General features: G+C 45.7%; 1 protein-coding gene across 7 annotated transcripts in view; it reads left to right on the plus strand.

Moving 5' to 3' along the window:
* The window catches only part of ARMC8 (armadillo repeat containing 8), a 274,168-nt gene that overhangs the window by 68,557 nt on the left and 184,807 nt on the right, over positions 1-20,804 (plus strand). For all 7 annotated transcript variants that reach the window (XM_033944179.1, XM_033944181.1, XM_033944180.1 and 4 more), the window contains one exon: positions 13,477-13,677. In XM_033944179.1, the coding sequence (XP_033800070.1) occupies positions 13,477-13,677 (201 nt within the window). The remainder of the gene's footprint in view (positions 1-13,476; positions 13,678-20,804) is intronic.

The raw sequence follows: 20,804 nt of genomic DNA on the forward strand, positions 1-20,804 counted from the left end.
CTGAATGGAAAGTTCTTAACTCTCAGTATAGTTTGGAATTCCTATGCTTTCAGGCGGATTTTTTGGGTCACCAAGCCGCACAGTGGTATAAATTGTTGTATAGGTATTTGAATAAAAAACAAAAACCTGTTCTTAGGGATATTTGGAGCATTGAGATTGGGCACCAAATTTCTGCCTCTCAATGGCCATGTTTTTGGTCTTGGAGAATAAAAACTACAAGGTCAGCATCTATGAGGTAGACCTGGTTCTTTTTGTTGCATAGAGCTTTTTGGACCCCAGTTTGTTTACAGAAGTTGGATAGCTCTAGGTCCAATAGATGCTGGCATTGTGGTTTAGAAGCTGGTACATTAGACCATTTAATTTTTTTCTGTCCCTATATAAATGCCTTTTGGAAGTTAATTTGGTCCCAAATTAATTCATTGTTAGAAAATCATGTTGCCCTTTCATATGATACTATATTATTTGGAAAAAAATATATGTAAATCAAGAAAGGATGTCAAATAAATCAAAATACACACAAAAAAAACACCCTTAATGCTCAAGATTTCTTATCAAATCAACTTCAAAAGGGAGAAAAGACCTCAGTGTCTAGGGGTTCACAAAATGGCTACCCACATAGACAAACTGGTCTCAAATGGAACTTGAGACCAGAAGACACATCCTTGGTCAGAAAAACTCCCAAAAGAGAAGAAGACGCGATAAGATAACAATTTACAAAGTGAGCCTATTTCAAAAGTGAAAACAGTCTTATCAATCCTTTTTTGTCTTCTCCACCTACTATTTTAAGTTCTTGTAAACCGTGTCGAGCTCCATACTCATGGAGATGATGCGGTATATAAACTTAAGGTTTAGATTAGATTAGCTCACAGATCATTTATCTGAAATTCGCTGTCTTCTCAATATAACTTCTCAATCGATATTAATGAAAACTTGGGGCTTGAACACAGGAAAAAAACGGCTCCAAAAGGGGATCAGCTTAAAGGATAGCAGCTACTTCTATACAACTGCTAGCCCGTCTCCATGAAATCCAACAGGGCTCCCCATTTCGCTAATGAGCTTCTTCAGGGATTTGCTCTGCCTGGTCTGGTGCCTGGACTGTGGCTTCTTAATTCCTTGGGCTGGCAATCTGTAATTTGAAACCGGTATATTATTTGGTACATCTATGAGATTCAAAAGCCCAATTTCTGCAAATAATAATAAAATTTTATTAATATTGACAAGGGTTGCCATTCAACAGATTACTGGAAATTGGAAAGATTATACTAAACTTAATTATACTTTTTGGTGGAATTCAGTATGTCATATTTACAAAATGGAGAGGGTGCTGGCCATGCAACAAGGAAATTATCATAAGTTTAAAAAGATTTGGGGGCCATTGATTACTTATTCTAATGATCAGATATCTTAAACAGCTTGGTATTAGATGAGATATAGGGAGGGTGGGGTTGGGAAAGATAATAATTGCTAATTGTTTTATTATTAATAAATGGGTGGGTGGGAAGGGATTCTTTTATATTTATATATTTTAAGGATTATAAGTAAGATTGTCAAGTGATTTGTTAAAAATTTTTCTGATTGATTATTATACACTTGTAAGATTTGAAAATGAATAAAGATTTATAAAAAAAAAAAAAAAAGAACAAAATTACAGAGCATATACTGTACATAAGCATGGATTAATGAGACAAAGCCAACATGGATTTAGTTGAGGGAAATCTTGCCTTACCAATCTACTACATTTCTTTGAAGGGGTGAATAAACATGTGGATAAAGGTGAGCTGGTTGATATTGTGTATCTGGAGTTTCAAAAGGCATTTAGCAAAATACTTCTTGAATGACTTCTGAGGAAATTACGTAGAAAGCCTTGGGATAGGAAATAATGTCCTATTATGGATTAAGAATTGGTTGAAAGAAAACGGAGAGTAGGGTTAGATGGTCAATATTCTCAATGGAGAAGGGTAAAGAGTGGGACTCCCCAGGGGTCTGTGCTGGGACTACTGTTTTTTTTAACATATTTATCAACGATCTAGAGATGGAAAAAACTAGTGAGATAATTAAATTTGCTGATGACACAATTTTGTTCAGTTGTTAAATCACAAGAAGATTGTGAAAAATTGCAAGAGGACCTTGGGAGACTGTGCATCAAAATGTCAAACGATGTTTAATGTGAGAAAGTGCAAAGTGATGCATGTGGGAAAGAGGAACCCAAACTATAGCTACATAATCCAGAGCTCCACCTTAGGAGTCACCGCCCAGGAAAAGGATCTAGGTGTCATCATTGCAGATACATTGAAACCTTCAGCTCAGTGTACAATGGTGGCAGCTAAGAAAGCAATTACAATATTAGGAATTATCAGGAAAGGAATGTTTTAATGCCATGGTGCAGCCACATCTCGAATACTATATGCAGTTCTGGTCACCGTATCTTAGTAACGATGTACCAAAATTAGAAGAGATACAGAGAAGGGAGATGAAATTGATAAAAGGGATGGGAAGACTTCCTTATGAGGAAAGGCTAAAGTGGCTAGGGCTCTTCAGCCTGGAGAAAAGATGGCTTAGAGGAAACATAATAAAGGTCTATAAAATACTGAGCTGAGTGAAACAGGTAGATGTGAATCACATGTTTATTCTTTCCAATAATACTTAAGTAGTAGATTTAAAATAAACCAGAGAAAAGATTTCTTTACTCAATGTGTAGCTAAATTTCAGAATTTAAAGAATGTGATGAAGGCCATTAGCTTAGCAGGGTTTAAAAAAGGTTTGGATAATTTCCTAAAACAAAGGTCCATAATCCATTATTAAGATGGACTTGGGGAAATTCACTGCTTATTCCTAGGATAAACATTATATAATTTGTATTTATTTATTTATACCCCGCCTTTCCCAAAGCGGGTCACAATAGAATAATATATTTTATTCTTTGGCATCTTGCAAGTACTTGTGACCTTGGTGGCCACTGTTGGAAATAGGATACTGAGCTTGATGAACCTTAAGTCTTTCCCAGTATGGCAACTCTTATGTTCTTATAATAATAATAATAATAATAACTTTATTTTGTATATCGCCATACCCAGGGAGTTCTAGGCGGTTCACATCAATTAATCAAGGTTACAAACAATGAAGTCATTGACGTTAACAATTTAGGAATGTACAGGTCATTGAAGTTAACAGGTAGGAATGTACAATGAGAAGGTCGTAAACAGGAATATACAAGAATGTATCATGGTATTAAGCTTTATTAAGGGATTTCTTGAAGAGTATAGTTTTTATTTCCTTTCTGAACATCTTGTAGTCTATTGACAACAACCCCAGACTACAAGATGTTCAGAAAGGAAATAAAAACTATACTCTTCAAGAAATCCCTTAATAAAGCTTAATACCATGATAAATCTTAATCCCCCTCTTACCATCCCCTCCCTGACCCCAGATCCTACTTTTCCCTCTCTTGGAAACCTTCTCTGATCTAACGTTGTAACCCTTCTTCCATAACTCTTTTTGTAATCCGCTTTGAACCGAAAGGTAATGGCGGAATAGAAATCTGTAATGTAATGTACAATAGGAAGGTCATATACAGGAAAATACAGGTCGTTGAAGTTAACAGGTTAGGAGAGTATAATAAGAAGGAGTAGGTGGAGATTCAGGTTCATTGATGGAAGGTGATAGGAGTAGAAGAGGGTGTATTAAGGGTTCTATCTGTGGAATAAGTGTGTTTTGAGTTTTTTTCTGAAGTCAAGGTAGGTGGAGACATCGAGCACAATTTGGGCTAGCCATGGGTTCAGTTTAGCCGCCTGGAAGGAGAAGGTTTTGTCAAGGAACCTTTTGAAATGACATAGTTTTAGGGAGGGGAAGGCGAACAGATGAATTCTGCAGGAGTTCTTATTGTTGTAATTTAGAATGAAGTGTGGGTTGAGGTAACTTGGGGATATACCAAATATTGTTTTGTAGCAGAAGCATGCAAACTTGAATAGGACTCTGGATTCAAATTGTAACCAGTGCAGTTTATGGTAGAAGGGGGTGATGTGTTCCCATTTGTTTAAGCCAAATATAAGGCGGACGGCGGTGTTCTGAATCAGTTTTAGTCTCCTGGTGGTTTTCTTCATGGAGCCCAAATAAATGATGTTGTAGTAATCCAGGATGCTGAGAATGGAGGATTGTACTAACAGGCAAAATGAGGTGTCATCGAAGTATTTTTTTATGAATGCCTGGCTGGGATTTTTCTTAAACAAAAAGTGAACAAATCAATCATTGAACCATTTGATTTCACTTTGAATATTTTTCCTTCGATATCATGCAAAACTTCTAGTGATTTAAAGTGTTCAAGCTGCAGCAAATGCTCAAAGCCTTCTGGTCTCGCTCTCTCCGAGATTCTCAGATTCAGAATCTCGGAGAGAGCGAGACCAGAAGGCTTTGAGCATGCGCAAATGCTCAAAGCCCAGACCAGCCCAGCACAGGGAAGAGGGAGGATCTCCCTCGCACCGCCCAGCCCAGCCCAGGCGAGGGAGGATCTTCGGGCACTGGCACTGGCACTGGCACGTCCTGTGCATTGGTGCTGGTGCCGGTGCCCAATCGGGTAAGCGATGTCTTTGCGGTGCTGGGGGGGATGTAGGATCGCAGGCCAGAAGAGGGAGTAAGCGGAGGTGGCGGGAGGAGGTTATAGCAGCATGTGCGGTATACGCGTGTGCGTGCTATATAGATTTTTTTACAGCAATGCTTTGTTCCTGCGCGCTATACGCGTATGCGTGTTATACATGTATGCGCGTTATATGCGTGAAAATACGGTAGATTAACTTGGCTCTTGTTTGATATTTCTGGGCCGTAGACTGATCATACAGCAATGTGTCAAGGGAAGGAATAAGCCAGAGACTAGTAATCTGTGAAAATTCAATTCCCTGTGAGCCTCGGATACCTTGTCCTTTTATCCCTGAACTTATGTCAGGGTATCATTCTGATTGGAGGTTACATTAGCATTCTGATTGGTGGTTACATTTTCAAATTATGATTGGGTTTTCTATAGGTAACTTTGGGTCACTATAAGGCTTCAGATGTTGTCAAAAACAACTTCCCTATTTCCCTTGACAGTATGTCCTTGGGCTTAAAGTCAAAACCTTCTGGACATGGACCCCTTCCTCCTTTTTAGTGGCCTCTCCTTCTTCTGATTTTTGGATATTGTGGTTATTAACCGTTATGTACTCAGGACATCTGAATTATTCAGTTATTCTTAGCCACTGCCCTGTGGTTATCTTTGCAGGGCATGTCATATTGACCTGCTGCAGTCACTTATCTTGTGACTGGTGCTTCTTTATGGAAATTTCCTCAACAACTGTTATTCTGTCAGCAGTTTATGGGTCAGAGATGAAGTTTTATAAAATCCTTTTCTGTCCATGGCCTGTTTTCTCATTAACCTGGTTCCTCAGGGGTTACCTGACGGTCTTCTCTCAGTAAGGAGGCATGGGCTCATACCTCTTGTGTCAGGAAGTAGTTTGTTTATCCCAGGACAAGCAAGCAGCCTATTCTGACATATGGGTGACATCATCCACGGAGCCCAGATGCGGACAGCCTCGCAAGCAGACTTGCTTTTAGAAACTCAGAAGTTTCGAGTCTGCCGCACTACGCATGCGCGAGTGCCTTCCCGCCCAGCGCAGGGCGAGTCTCCTCAGTTCAGATAGCTAGCAGAGAAGCCAACCAGGGGAGGTGGGTGGGTTGTGAGAATAGCTGCCTGCTGTCCCTAGAGACAAGTTTCCGAGTTACTAGCTCTTTCCTGCAGGGAGCCGTTCCTTAAGATCATGGAAGCAGGGCTGTCCTTAGCATGGTTCTGTCCTTACCTAAAGTAGTCTCTGCCTCCCATGTCAAATCAGGAAGTCTGTTTGTACACTTTTCGCCCTAAGAAAAAGGATAAAGTATTGCATTTACTGGTTATCAAGTGAGTGTTTCATGAGTATCTTGAAGTTACTAGAGTTTCACCTTTTGGATCACCTTTTTTGTTCTGACCAGTCATGCCAAGAAAGGGAGGTCGGTGTCTAAAGCCTTGATTTACAGATGGATTAAAATGGGTATTTCTTCTGTGTATGTTCTAATTGTATTGAAAGTACACTCCACTAGAGGGGTTGCTGTCTTTCTGGTGAAGAGTGTCAGGTTTGTTAGTGGCCCCCACAATATATGGTTGGTGGGGTCACTTGAGAGTCGCCCTGACAAACGCCCGGTCCCAGGTTCAGTTCCCTCACTGAAGACTCACCAGGAAGTAGAATCAAAGAGGCACAGCCAGAGGTGATTGCATAAAGAATATATTATAGAAATAGTCTTACAGAAAAGCAATATTCTGAAGCATTACAATAATTAAGCATTACAATTAAGCAGAGAGCAAAGCAGTTTCCCTGCCTTACATAGTTCAGAGACAGAGAGTCTGAAGTTCTAGGGCAGGGGTGTCGAACTCAATCAGAGAAGGGGCCAAAATCTAAAATCCAGCCTAAATCGCGGGCCGAATGGTTTACTGAACAGTCATAAACTGACAATGTTAACCAGAAATGTGAATTTAAAATGAGTGGAACAATCTTTTCCTTAACAGTGCTGTTAACCAACTCACATGCTATCAAGCAAAACAGTAATATTGGTATCAAGCAAAACAGTAATATTGGAATGTACCTAAAATGCTCATTGTTTTGTTTTCTGGCTAGATGTCTGACACCGTTTTCCCCGTATCAATGAGTCAATGTTCGGTTTTATTTCTTGGGCTGTAGCAACCCGCAAAACAGCATGGAGGTTGTCATCGGTAATGCGTGATCTGTGCTTGTTTTTGTTCAGATTCATTATTGAAAACATCTGTTCACAAAGATAGGTGCTCCCGAACATGGATAGAATACGGGCAGCATGAAGTCGGAGCTCTAGCATTGAGTCAGGGGGCAGTAGAGGGTAGAAGTCCTCAATTTCAACATCCTGAAACCTTGATTTCAGGCCACTGTCAGACTGAAGCTCGATTATCTCCATCTGAAGGTGATGGGGCACATTGTTGACATCAACTGTAAAAGGATTGGCAAAGATGTCAAAGCCTGAGTGCTGTGTTCTAAAGTCAGAGAAGCGCCGCTCAAATTCACTTAGTAAACAGCTAACTTTGGTAGCCAGCCGACTGCAAGGAAAAGTACCAGAAATAGTGGTTGAGATACTCAAACAAACGGGAAAGTGGGCAAGATTGTCCTGTTCCAGTTGGGACTTCCATAGTTGAAGTTTACGCTGGAATGCTGTGATCATGTCAGACATCTTCGTGATGACTTGTTTGCGTCTCTGCAGCTTCAGATTCAGTTGGGCGAGATGCTCGCATATGTCACACATCATAGCAAAATCACATAGCCAGGCGGGATCCGACAGTTCAGGCAAGGGCTTTCCTTTACTTTCCATGAAAAGAGCAATTTGTTCTCTGAGCTCAAAAAATCTTTTGAGGACTGCGCTCTTGCTCAGCCATCTTACTTCTGTGTGGTATGGCACGTCTCCATGCTCTGCACCCACCTCCTGTAAAAACTGCTGGAACTGGCGATGATTCAGGCCACGTGCCCTTATAAAGTTAATAGTTTTAATGACTGTGGTCATTATGTCATTCATGTCCAGAACTTTTCCACACATAGCCTCTTGGTGGATAATGCAATGATAAGTAATCAAGGGTGTGTGGCAGTGACTTTTTTGCATTCTTTCCTTCATTAGTCCAACCAAGCCTTTCTTTTCTCCGCACATTGAAGGTGCGCCATCGGTAGTTAGCCCCACCAACTTTTCCCAGGGTAATTTAAAATTATTTATAGATTTCTTCACAGCCTCAAATATATCTCTACCAGTCGTCGTCCCATGCATGGCAGCTACATCCAAAAGTTCCTCAGTGACAGAGAGGTCAGTCTTCGTAGCACGTATAAAGATGGACAGCTGCGCTGTATCAGTGTTGTCTGTGCTTTCATCGATAGCAAGTGAAAAAGCGAGATAACTGCATGCCTGTTCGGCCAGCTGTGATGATAGATTTCCTGAGAGTTCTTGAACTCTGTCTGCAATGGTGTTTCTTGACAAACTGACAGTTTGAAAACTCTGTATCTGGTCTGGGCATACTTTCTCACACACTTTTAGCATGCATTGCTTCAAAAAGGCACCCTCTGAAAAACACCTTGAAGTACGGGCAATTTCTTCAGCCACTATAAAGCTTGCTTTCACTGCAGCATCATTTTTCGCTGTAGCCTTTGTAAACATTTGCTGCTGTGATTGTAGTTTGCCTTTTAGTTCTTTAACAATTTTATGCTTTTCTTCCAAAGTATATTTGCCATACTTAACATTATGTTTGGTGTCAAAATGACGACGTATATTGTACTCTTTCATCACCGACACTGTCTCATAACACAATATACACACTGGTTTGCCCTCACTAAGCACAAACATGTATTCATTTTCCCATTTGTCATTAAATTGTCTGCCTTCACCATCAACTTTTCTTTTCCTGGACATTTTGGGATCAATATTGGCAGTAAAAGATGTAGTTTATTGGAAATCTGCGTTAGAATGAAAAAGTCAGTCAATAAATGCCTGGCTGGGTACAGATAGCAGATTCTGTTGCGATTTTTATGCCTACACTTTATGCCAAGAACTGGCAGCTTCTGTGTATTTTTTATGCCCGCACACTCACTCTCTCCTCTGCTCTGCCACCCGCACAACCACATTGGATGCCGGACTATAGGTCACGCCTCCTGAATCACCCTTGCGCGGTATACGCGTGAGCGCATTGTACAAAATTTTTTTTACATAGTTCCCCCCCCCCGACGTCCGATTCACCCCAAGCAGGACCGCTCACACGCACCTGCACCCCCACCCCGAAGGACCGCCGACTCCCCGACTCCCAACACGATCGGGGCAAGAGGGAGCTCAAGCCCTCTTGCCCCAGCCAACCGCGGCACCCCCGACACGATCGGGGCAAGAGGGAGCTCTAGCCCTCTTGCCCCCCCGACTCCCCGACACGATCGGGGCAAAAAGGAGCCCAAGCCCTCTTGCCCCGCCGATTCCCCAACTCCCCGACAATATCGGGCCAGGAGGGAGCCCAAACCCTCCTGACCACGGTGACCCCCTACCCCCACCCCGCACTACATTACGGGCAGGAGGGATCCCAGGCCCTCCTGCCCTCGACGCAAACCCCCCTCCCCCCATCAGCCGCCCCCCCCTAAGAACCTCCGACCGCTCCCCCAGCCGACCCGCGACCCCCCTGGCCGACCCCCACGACACCCCCACCCCCCTTCCCCGTACCTTTCTGTAGTTGGCCGGACAGACCGGAGCCAAACCCGCCTGTCCGGCAGGCAGCCAACGACGGAATGAGGCCGGATTTGCCCATCCGTCTCAAAGCTCCGCCTACTGGTGGGACCTAAGGCTCCCGGGTCTATTCTGATTGGCCCAGGCGCCTTAGGCCCCACCAGTAGGCGGAGCTTTGAGACGGATGGGCCAATCCGGCCTCATTCCGTCGTTGGCTGCCTGCCGGACAGGCGGGTTTGGCTCCCGTCTGTCCGGCCAACTACAGAAAGGTACGGGGAAGGGGGGTGGGGGTGTCGTGGGGGTCGGCCAGGGGGGTCGTGGGTCGGCTGGGGGGGCGGTCGGAGGTTCTTGGGGGGGCGGTCGATGGGGGGAGATAGATAGCAAGTACGGCCGGCGAGATCACAAGCCTCCTATGTCACCGCGCGTCATTGTGATGGAACGCAGCGGCGTGCAGTGATGACAGCGCGGTGCGGGCCACATTGCAAGGCCTGGCGGGCCGGATTTGGCCTGCGGGCCTTGTGTTTGACACATGTGCTCTAGAGGAACTAAGAAGAAGAAGAAAAAAAGAAAATACATAGGAAAATACAGCCTGGTTTAAGACTGCTTAATAGCAGGACATAAGAGTAGCTGTGAGCAATACATGGTTAGTGCTGGTTGCACAAGTTTGGATGTTGTAATGTTGATTACTATGTTTGTTACAGAGTGGAAAAAAATGGTATTATTGGGGATTTTTCCCTATTTCCCTCCTTCCAGTTATGTCTTTTATTACAGTGCTACTTGATTGCTGTTGTATGAACTGAGGGGGCAGGAGTAGCTGCTTGGGAAGAAGGTGGAGTTGGAAACATGCAAACAACTTGCAAGTTGAGATACAAAACCCTATTGTTTCAGGACCATTAGATACATCTAGAAGAAAGAAGATTACCAAGATGATAACCTAATCTTTCTTTATTGAACAGGAAAACTTTTCTTTAGTTGCTCCTATTTTGATTCAAAATATTCCTCTTCAATTAGTTAAAAATACTAAAATTCTAGGAGTAATTTTTGATAATAAACTTAATTATCATGATCACATTAGTAGTACCGTATTTTCGCGGATATAACGCGCGCGTTATACGTGATTTTACGTACCGCGCATACCCCTCGCGCGTTATATGCCTGAGCGCGGTATACAAAAGTTTTTAAACATAGTTCCCACCCCGCCCGACGCCCGATTCACCCCCCCAGCAGGACCGCTCGCACCCCCACTCCGAACGACCGCTCGCACGCGCTCCCACCCGCATCCACGATCGGAGCAAGAGGGAGCCCAAGCCCTCTTGCCCGGCCGACTCCCCGACGTCCGATACATCCCCCCCCCGGCAGGACCACTCGCACCCTCACCCCGAAGGACCGCCGACTCCCCAACAATATCGGGCCAGGAGGGAGCCCAAACCCTCCTGGCCACGGCGACCCCCTAACCCCACCCCGCACTACATTACGGGCAGGAGGGATCCCAGGCCCTCCTGCCCTCGACGCAAACCCCCTCCCCCCAACGACCGCCCCCCCCCCCAAGAACCTCCGCCCGTCCCCCAGCCGACCCGCGACCCCCCTGGCCGACCCCCACGACACCCCCACCCGCCTTCCCCGTACTTTGTGTAGTTGGGCCAGAAGGGAGCCCAAACCCTCCTGGCCACGGCGACCCCCTAACCCCACCCCGCACTACATTACGGGCAGGAGGGATCCCAGGCCCCCCCGCCCTCGACGCAAACCCCCCCCCCTCCCACGCCCGCCCCCCCCCCAAGAACCTCCGACCGACCCGCGACCCCCCTGGCCGACCCCCCCACCCCCCTTCCCCGTACCTTTGGAAGTTGGCCAGACAGACGGGAGCCAAACCCGCCTGTCCGGCAGGCAGCCAACGAAGGAATGAGGCCGGATTGGCCCATCCGTCCTAAAGCTCCGCCTACTGGTGGGGCCTAAGGCGCGTGGGCCAATCAGAATAGGCCCTGGAGCCTTAGGTCCCACCTGGGGGCGCGGCCTGAGACACATGGTCGGGTTTGGCCCATGTGCCTCAGGCCGCGCCCCCAGGTGGGACCTAAGGCTCCAGGGCCTATTCTGATTGGCCCACGCGCCTTAGGCCCCACCAGTAGGCGGAGCTTTAGGACGGATGGGCCAATCCGGCCTCATTCCTTCGTTGGCTGCCTGCCGGACAGGCGGGTTTGGCTCCCGTCTGTCCGGCCAACTTCCAAAGGTACGGGGAAGGGGGGTGGGGGGGTCGGCCAGGGGGGTCGCGGGTCGGTCGGAGGTTCTTGGGGGGGGGCGGTCGTTGGAGGGAGGGGGGTTTGCGTCGAGGGCAGGAGGGCCTGGGATCCCTCCTGCCCGTAATGTAGTGCGGGGTGGGGTTAGGGGGTCGCCGTGGCCAGGAGGGTTTGGGCTCCCTTCTGGCCCAACTACACAAAGTACGGGGAAGGCGGGTGGGGGTGTCGTGGGGGTCGGCCAGGGGGGTCGCGGGTCGGCTGGGGGACGGGCGGAGGTTCTTGGGGGGGGGCGGTCGTTGGGGGGGGGGGGGTTGGCGTCGAGGGCAGGAGGGCCTGGGATCCCTCCTGCCCGTAATGTAGTGCGGGGTGGGGTTAGGGGGTCGCCGTGGCCAGGAGGATATGGGCTCCCTCCTGGCCCAATATTGTCGGGGAGTCGGCGGTCCTTCGGGGTGGGGGTGCGAGTGGTCCTGCCGAGGGGGGAGAAGAATCGGACGTCGAGGGGGGGCATCAGGCTTTCAGGATGGGGACAGGACTTCAAGGGGGGACAGGCAGATCTTCAAGGGGGACAGGCAGACCTTCAAGGGGGGACAGGACTTCAAGGGGGACAGGCACGGAGAGGCGGGGCAGTGCACCGAAAGTCAGGGCGGGTGAACGGTGAGTCGGGGCAACCAGAGGAGAGTCGGGGCAGTGCACCGAAAGTCAGGGTGAGTCGGGGCAACCAGAGGAGAGTCGGGGCAGTGCACCGAAAGTCAGGGTGAGTCGGGGCAACCAGATGAGAGTCGGGGAGGGCGAAAGGAGAGTCGGGGTGGCCAGAGGAGAGTCGGGGAGAGCGAAAGGAGAGTCGGGGTGGCCAGAGGAGAGTCGGGCAGCATGCGCGTTATATGCCTGAGCGCGGTATAGAAAAGTTTTTGTACATATCATCGTGATTTCTGCGCGCTATACCCCTGTGCGCGTTTTACAATGGTGCGCGTTATATCCGCGAAAATACGGTATTGTTAAAACCACCTTCTATAGATTGCGGAAAATTCGATCCATTTCTAAATTCCTCTGTCCCAGAGCACTTAATATTCTTATTCACTCTCTGGTGATGTCTAAAATCGATTATTGCAACTCATTATTTACAGGAATTGCGTTACAAGAAATTAAACGTTTACAAATTATTCAAAATGCTTCTATTAAATTAATAACAAAATCTAAAAAATTTGATCATGTGACACCACTCCTTAAAAAGGCTCATTGGCTTCCAGTCATACATAGAATTACACATAAATTATGTACTGTTATCTTTAAAACATTAGAAAATAAGACTCCAGCATTTTTATTCAGACTACTTATCCCATATTCAGTTAAAAGAACTTTAAGATCTAGTGAACGGAACCTTTTATCAATTCCTTCGTTAAAAGTTATTAGCACAAGAAGACAATTTATCTTCTCATGTACAGCTCCCCAGATCTGGAATGTGCTTCCCATGTTTTTACGGGAGGAGAAGGTGTTTGGGAAATTTAAAAGCGAATTAAAAACCTTTTTGTTCAAAGACGCATTTGCAAATTAATTAAATTTTATTATAAAGTGTTATTCTAGCGAATTATTTTTCTATCTTTTGTTTTTTTAATTTCCTTATGTATTTTCCCTGTATGTTCTTTCTTTACTATAAAAAATGTATTTCACCCCCTCTTACCTTTTGTTTACGTTATAATTAATTAACTGTATGTAATGTTTTCGTTTCCTCACATGTATATTTTATTGTACATCGCTTAGAAATCTGATTAAGCGATTCAACAAGCAAACTAATAAACTTGAAACTTGAAACTTGTGAAATGTACATACTGGAAAAAATCAAAATGGCCAATTATTTGGCCTGTGTGAATATGTAAATTGATTTCTGTTTAGGAGCTATGTGCTTGCCTAGGAAGACTGAAACAGAGCTATAAAGGGCTATCAGAAGGCTAACCAAATAAAAGCACATTTTTCTGTAATTTTTCAGACCCTGCCATGCTTGGTCCGGATGTGTAGTAAAGAGAGGTTGTTGGAGGAGAGAGTAGAAGGAGCTGAAACACTTGCATATCTGATAGAGCCTGATGTTGAGCTGCAGCGAATTGCCAGCATTACGGACCATCTTATTGCTATGCTTGCAGATTACTTCAAGTACCCCAGCTCAGTTAGCGCTATCACTGACATCAAAAGGGTAGGTTTGCCTGTTGAATTTTGCATGATGAATATTACTTCAATCAGTTCTTTTATATCAAGTTTGTTTTAAAATTTTGATTTTGTAGCTGATCTAGGTTTTTTCTGGTGCACTGTGTTTTTTTTTGGTTTTAGTGTATGGGGAAACTGAGACCTGATTCAAATAATAGGTCATGTACAGAAGGTTTTGTCTTAGAACAGTATTTCTCAACTTCTTCAAGCCAAGTGCCCCCTAAGTCTAACAAATATCAACTGAGTACCCCTGCCCAAGTTCCGCCACTGACTCGGTTCACGGAAGTTTCGCCCCCCACATTTCGCCCCCAGCAATTCGCCCCTCACATTTCGCCCCCGCACATTTCGCCCCCCGGATGTTTCGCCCCCACACATTTCGCCCCCGCACATTTCGCCCCCCGGATGTTTCGCCCCCACACATTTCGCCCCCGCACATTTCGCCCCTGAGTGTCAGACTATTCCTCTCGCAGGCGATTTCTTTGCCGACACGACGGCAGGCTACAAATTCAAAGTGCACAGCTGGCTGTTCTCACTGCCTCTAATGTCGGCCCTGCAGCTCCGGACTTCCCCACACCTGCTCTCTCTCCCCCCCCCCCCCCCGATCACTATTATTTTAAATGTTATGGCAGCCACGGCGCTGTATCCATCGGAGGAGACTTCTAACCTCGGCCATGAAGTTGCTGTTGCAGGAAGAGTTCCGGGGCAGGCCGAGGTTAGAAGTCTCCTCCGATGGATACAGCGCCGTGGCTGCCATAACATTTAAAATAATAGTGATCGGGGGGGGGGGGGGGGAGAGCAGGTGTGGGGAAGTCCGGAGCTGCAGGGCCGGCGTTAGAGGGAGTAAGAGCTGATGGTGCCACAGGGTCCCGCGTTGGGGGGGGGGGGATGGTGCCACAGGGTCCCGCCCCTCCCCTCTACCTTGACTGGCTGACAGGCTAGGCAGACGCTGTGCTTAAGTAAGCGTGTCGCTCCTTTTAGATTCAAAGCTCAAAAGACTGGGAAGGGGAGGAGGAGACGTGGCAAGAACAGGCTCATCTGCACCCCCTTAACTGTAATTGGTTGATAGAATTGACAGACAGTGCACGCTACCTCGGCCTGCCCCGGAACTCTTCCTGCAGCCACCACCCGCCTAGGCAGGAACATGAAGTTGCTGTTGCAGGAAGAGTTCCGGGGCAGGCCGAGGTTAGAAGTCTCCTCCGATGGATACAGCGCCGCGGCTGCCATAACATTTAAAATAATAGGGGGGGGGGGGAAGAGCAGGTGTGGGGAAGTCCGGAGCTGCAGGGCCGACATTAGAGGCAGTGAGAACAGCCAGCTGTGCACTTTGAATTTGTAGCCTGCCGTCGTGTCGGCAAAGAAATCGCCTGCGAGAGGAATAGTCTGACACTCAGGGGCGAAATGTGCGGGGGCGAAATGTGTGGGGGCGAAACATCCGGGGGGCGAAATGTGCGGGGGCGAAATGTGTGGGGGCGAAATGTGTCTGGGGGCGAAATGTGGGGGGCGAAATGTGAGGGGCGAATTGCTGGGGGCGAAATGTGGGGGGCGAACCTTCCGGATCCCCACTGACTCTACCCTCATAATAATAGTACTAATTGTAATGCAATTTCTTCTATCCATTTTTCATATTCACACAATATAATCTTATTAATACATAATGGTAACCACAAAATTAAAAATACATAAAGCACACTATATGCACAGAAAATATTAATTATTTATATTATTTTTTTTTTTCTTGAAGCGGTCAAGGCAGATGACTTTAAAATATGCAATGTCACCTCAGTAACAACTATAGAAACATAGACAGACAAATATCGTGGAAAATACAGACAGCAGATATAAATTCTCAAAACTGACACATTTCAATCATTAAACCCCTCTTCTGCAAAACTGCGCTTGCGGTTTTTAGTGCAGAGAGCCGCACTGAATGGCCCATGCTGCTCCTGATGCTCATAGGAACTCAATGAGCTTCGGGAGCAGTGCGGGCCATTCAGCGTGGTGCTCTGCGCTAAAAACTGCTAGCGGGGTTTTGTAGAAGAGGGGATAAATTGAAAATAAAATAATTTTTCCTACCTTTGTTGTCTGGTGTTTTTATGAGTTTTTGGTTGCACTTCCTTCTGACTATGTATCCAGTATTTCTATCTTTCTGCCTCCTGCACGCTTCCTCTCCTCCAGATCTCATTCCCTTCCCCAACCAACATCTCTGTCCCTCCATGAGTCCAACTTTTCTTCCTCTCTCCTCCACCACTATTGACAACTTACATCGATTAAAACCAATGATAGCACCATATGATTTCTGTACTGTAGTCCAGGCGATGGTTTTCTTGAGACTTGATTACTGCAGTGCCCTGTACCTTGGAATAACAAAAGCAAGATGTAGAGCATTGCAGGTTATACAAAACGGAGCAGCAAGATTGATAGTGGGATTGTCTAAATATGATCACATTTCGCCACATCTCCAAAAATTGCACTGGCTACTAGTCGCCTTCAGAGTACAGTATAAAGCAGTAATGATTTGTCATCAATTCTTGTATGGAAATATTCCAAAATTGTTTAAAAATAATACACTTAGTTATACAAAAAGATCGCTCTCAGAATCTAGCGTTACTGAAGACGACTGTGAATCCAAGGATTGTTGAGACTTGTGAAATGACTTTTTGTTGTGCAGGAGTTAAGTTATGAAACTCCCTGGTGGGTCAGATAACGAAATTGCCGTGAAAAGGGCATGTTTAGAAAATTACTTAAGACGCAGTTATTTGTAGATGCCTTTCTCTGGCCAATAATTTTCATCTCTGCAGAGTTGATGAACTATTCATGATCTTTACTATGCAAGTTATGGTATTTTGTTGTCATGATTTCTGAGGATTGTTTGTATGTTTATTTTATCATGTTTTTGTTTTAAAATTAAGTATGTAAATTATGTAAACCGTTTAGTTTTAGACAGCATAGAAATTTTTTAAATAAATAAACTTGTATCCCTCTCTCTCTCTCACTGTCTATCTGTCATGAGAAATCCAGGCATCTCTCCCAACCCCTCTAATGCCACATCCAACATTTCTCCCTCTCTCATCCCCTGGATCATGTGCTGCATTTTTCACCACTGCCCACCAGCCCCATGCCCATTTCTCCTTCTATCACCCCTCTCCATCACAATGCCACATCTCTTCCTCCATCACTACGGGCTCCTTTTACTAAGCTGCATTTTTAGCGCACGCAGGATTTTAGCGCACGCTAAACCCGTGCTACGCGGCTAGAACTAACACCAGCTCAATGCTGCCGTTAAGGTCTAGCACGCGCGGCAATTCAGCGTGCGCTAAAACCGCTATTGCAGCTTAGTAAAAGGAGCCCTATGTCCAACAGTCCTCCTCTTCAATATGTCCCTCTGTTCCCTCTCCACCACCATATCCAACATTTTCCCCTCTCATCCTTCTATTCCCCATGCATCTCCACCTCAGTCCTCTTTCGATGCCCAATTTTCCTCTTTCTTCCTTTCCCCATGTTTCCATCTTTTTCCCTCTTACTCATACACTCATACTCAACAATTCTCCCTTTCTATTCCCTCCCACCTTTGCCCCAAGTTAATACCCCCTTCTGTCCCATGTTCATGCCCCTTCCCTTCCTTCTGTGTTCCGAGTTTGTGCCCCCCTTCCAGTTTTTGTCCGAAAATTGTGCTTTTTCCATGTCCCAACACACTCCTTCCTCCCCCCGCTTTCTCCCTTTGTCCTAGATCATGTCCCCTCTCTCCCTTACTTACTCAAGCCGCACTTGCTCCTTCTGCCTTCAGCGGCACTTGTTTCAGGGACGCGCAGGCAGTGATTCACACACTGCATGTGGCTAACCCACAAGCCTTCTGACATCAACTCTTGACAATGGAGAGAAGGTTTCCGGGTCAGCTCAATGCAGCGTGTGAACCTGCAACGAGTACTGCTGAAGGCAGAATGAGGTAACTGAGAACAACCCCCCTCACCCCCGGCTAACCCAGAAGGCTTTCTTTTGACATCAGCTCTGACATTAGAGGGAAGCCCTCTGGGTCAGCTTTGGTAGAAGATGGAGGGCAGGAAGGAGGGTTCACTGGCAGCTGCTTTGGTGAGCAGGCAGTATCCTCGCCGGCGGCAAGTGCTGCTTATCCCTAACAAGCGGCTCGTGTACCCCTAAGGGTACGCGTACCACATGTTGAGAAACTGGGCTAGACTGGGATTCCTCTTTGTTTACAGAACTGACCTAGCAATGGCAGAGAGATGGACTAATCTCAAACTATGGAATTAACTAAGCCCTCGTGGTTCTACTATTTAGGATATTTTCAGGTACTTGGTTTTAATAAGTTAAGATTAAAGAAACACCTAGGCAGAACCAAGTACAGTGCTCCCCCACGAATTCATGGTCCGGGATCCCGGTCATTCGCGGTATTTTCCGACCGCAAAGGGGAGGCAGGAGAGGCAGCTGGAGAGGTAGGAGAGGGCAGCCGGATCGCCGGCGAGTGAAGGAAATCGCTCGCGATATGCTCCGACCGCCTCTTCCTGTACTAAAGTTGGGCCTCACCAATCAGGAGCTGCGTGTCAAAGCGTGGGAGAGGGATTAATTCATGAAATGGTTCTTATATCAACATTATGAAAAGGTGCAGCAAGTATAGATGGACATAAAACTTAAAATTTTGTTGACAGCATGATAGTAAAATGTCCAAATACAAGCAATGAGATAAATTTGGAGACAGACAAATAGAATCCTAAAAATAATAGGAATGACATTATATTGTGTCAGAAATATGAATGTCACTCTGAACTGTCCATTATGATGACAATTATCATATTTCTGTTATATGATTATTTTACTGGGGTGTATTAAAGTGTATATAACACAGATAACACATGATAAATGAAATCCCTTAATAGATTGCATATACTGTAGAACATATATATATATAAAATACAGCTAGCTACATATGTTTGTTTATTATTTATGGCCTACCTTTATCCAAGGCGGTGAACAATACAACATACATAATTAAAACATACACATTGAAAACTAGTAACAGCTACATCAGTCCAAAAATGGGCATGTCAAAGCATGATATAAGTTTGGCCAACTAGGTGGCATTTCAACATCAGTTTGAAAGAAGGTGTTTTCTTTTATTGTCTTAATTCCAAGGGCAGTTTGCTTCATTCACGTGGGCTAACAATTGAAAAAATGCCAATCTTTGCTTATTTAAGTCATAAATGTCAATAATTGGGCACGTCAAATGTACAAATATGCATAGAATGCAAAGATCTTGATGGTGCATATTGTTGCAAATTATCACACAAATAAAAAGATGAATCATGGTACGGTTCCAAATGAACAAACAAGTAATTTAAATTTAATTTGTTGTGCTATGGGCAGACAATGCAGCAGCTTCAAAAAAAGATGTCACATGTTCAAAACTAGAAAATCCATACAAGTTTTGTACTATATCGTAACATAGTAAATGACATAAGATATGCTGCTGCTGGGTCAGACCAGTGGTCTATCATGCCCAGCAGTCCGCTCACGTGGCGGCCCTTTGGTCAAAGACCAGCGCCCTAATTGAGACTAGCCCTACCAGCGTACGTCCTTGTTTAGCAAGAACTTGGCTAACTTTGTCTTGAATCCCTGGAGAGTGTTTTCCCCTATAACAGCCTCTGGAAGAGCATTCCAGTTTTCCACCACTTTCTGGGTGAAGAAGAACTTCCTTATGTTTGTACGGAATCTATCCCCTTTCAGCTTTAAAGAGTACCCTCTCGTTCTTCCTACCTTGGAGAGGATGAACAAACTGTCCTTATCTACTAAGTCTGTCCCCTTCAGTACCTTGAATGTTTCAATCATGTCCCCTCTCAATCTCCTCTATTCGAGGGAGAAGAGGCCCAGTTTCTCTAATCTTTCGCTGTATGGCAGCTCCTCGAACCCCTTAACCATCTTAGTCCCTGTTCTCTGGACCCTTTTGAGTAGTACTGTGTCCTTCTTCATGTATGGCGACCAGTGCTGTATGCAGCACTCCAGGTGAGGGCGCACAATGGCCCGGTACAGCGGCATGATAACCTTCTCCGATCTGTTCGTGCTCCCCTTCTTTATCATTCCTAGCATTCTGTTTGCCCTTTTCGCCACTGCTGCACATTGCATGGACGGCTTCATCGACTTGTTGATCAAAACTCCCAAGTCCCTTTTCTGGGAGGTCTTTCCAAGTACCGTCTCGGACATCCTGTTCTTGTGCATGAGATTTTTGTTACTGACATGCATTACTTTACACTTATCCACTTTGAACCTCATCTGCCATGTCGATGCCCATTCCTTGAGCCTGATTAGATCTCGTTGCAGATCTTCGCAATCCCCCTGCGTCTTCACTACTCTAAATAACTTCGTATCGTCCGCAAATTTAATCATCTCGCTCATCGTACCTATGTCCAGATCATTTATAAAGATGTTGAAGAGCACAGGTCCAAGCACCGAGCCCTGCAGCACCCCACTGGTGACGCTCTTCCAGTCCGAGTATTGTCCATTTACCCCCACTCTGTTTCGTATGCTCCAGCCAGTTTTTAATCCATGTGAGTATTTCACCCTTGATTCCATGGCTCGCAATTTTCCGAGGTAGTCGTTCATGCGGAACCTTGTCGAATGCCTTTTGAAAGTCCAGATATTTATTTATTTATTCAATTTTCTATACCGTTCTCCCAAGGAAGCTCAGAACAGTTTACATGCATTTATTCAGGTACTCAAGCATTTTTCCTTCTCTGTCCCGATGGGCTCACAATCTATCTAATGTACCTGGGGCAATGGGGGGATTAAGTGACTTGCCCATTGTCACAAGGAGCAGCTTGGGTTTGAACCCACAACCTCAGGATGCTGAGGCTGTAGCTTTAACCACTGCGCCACACTCTCCTCCTCCAATGTTGACTGGGTTGCCCTTGTCTATCTGCCTGTTTACTCCCTCGAAGAAGTGCAGCAAGTTTGTCAAACAAGGTCTGCCTTTGCTGAAACTGTGCTGGCTGGTCCTCATCAGACCGTGTCTGTCAAGGTGATCAATGATGTGGTCCTTTATCAGTGCCTCTACCATCTTTCCTGGTACCGAGGTCAGACTCACCGGTCTGTAGTTTCCCGGGTCTCCCC

The sequence above is a fragment of the Geotrypetes seraphini genome, chromosome 5 (genome assembly GCF_902459505.1).
Source record: "Geotrypetes seraphini chromosome 5, aGeoSer1.1, whole genome shotgun sequence".
In the NCBI taxonomy this organism is placed as follows: Eukaryota; Metazoa; Chordata; class Amphibia; order Gymnophiona; family Dermophiidae; genus Geotrypetes; species Geotrypetes seraphini.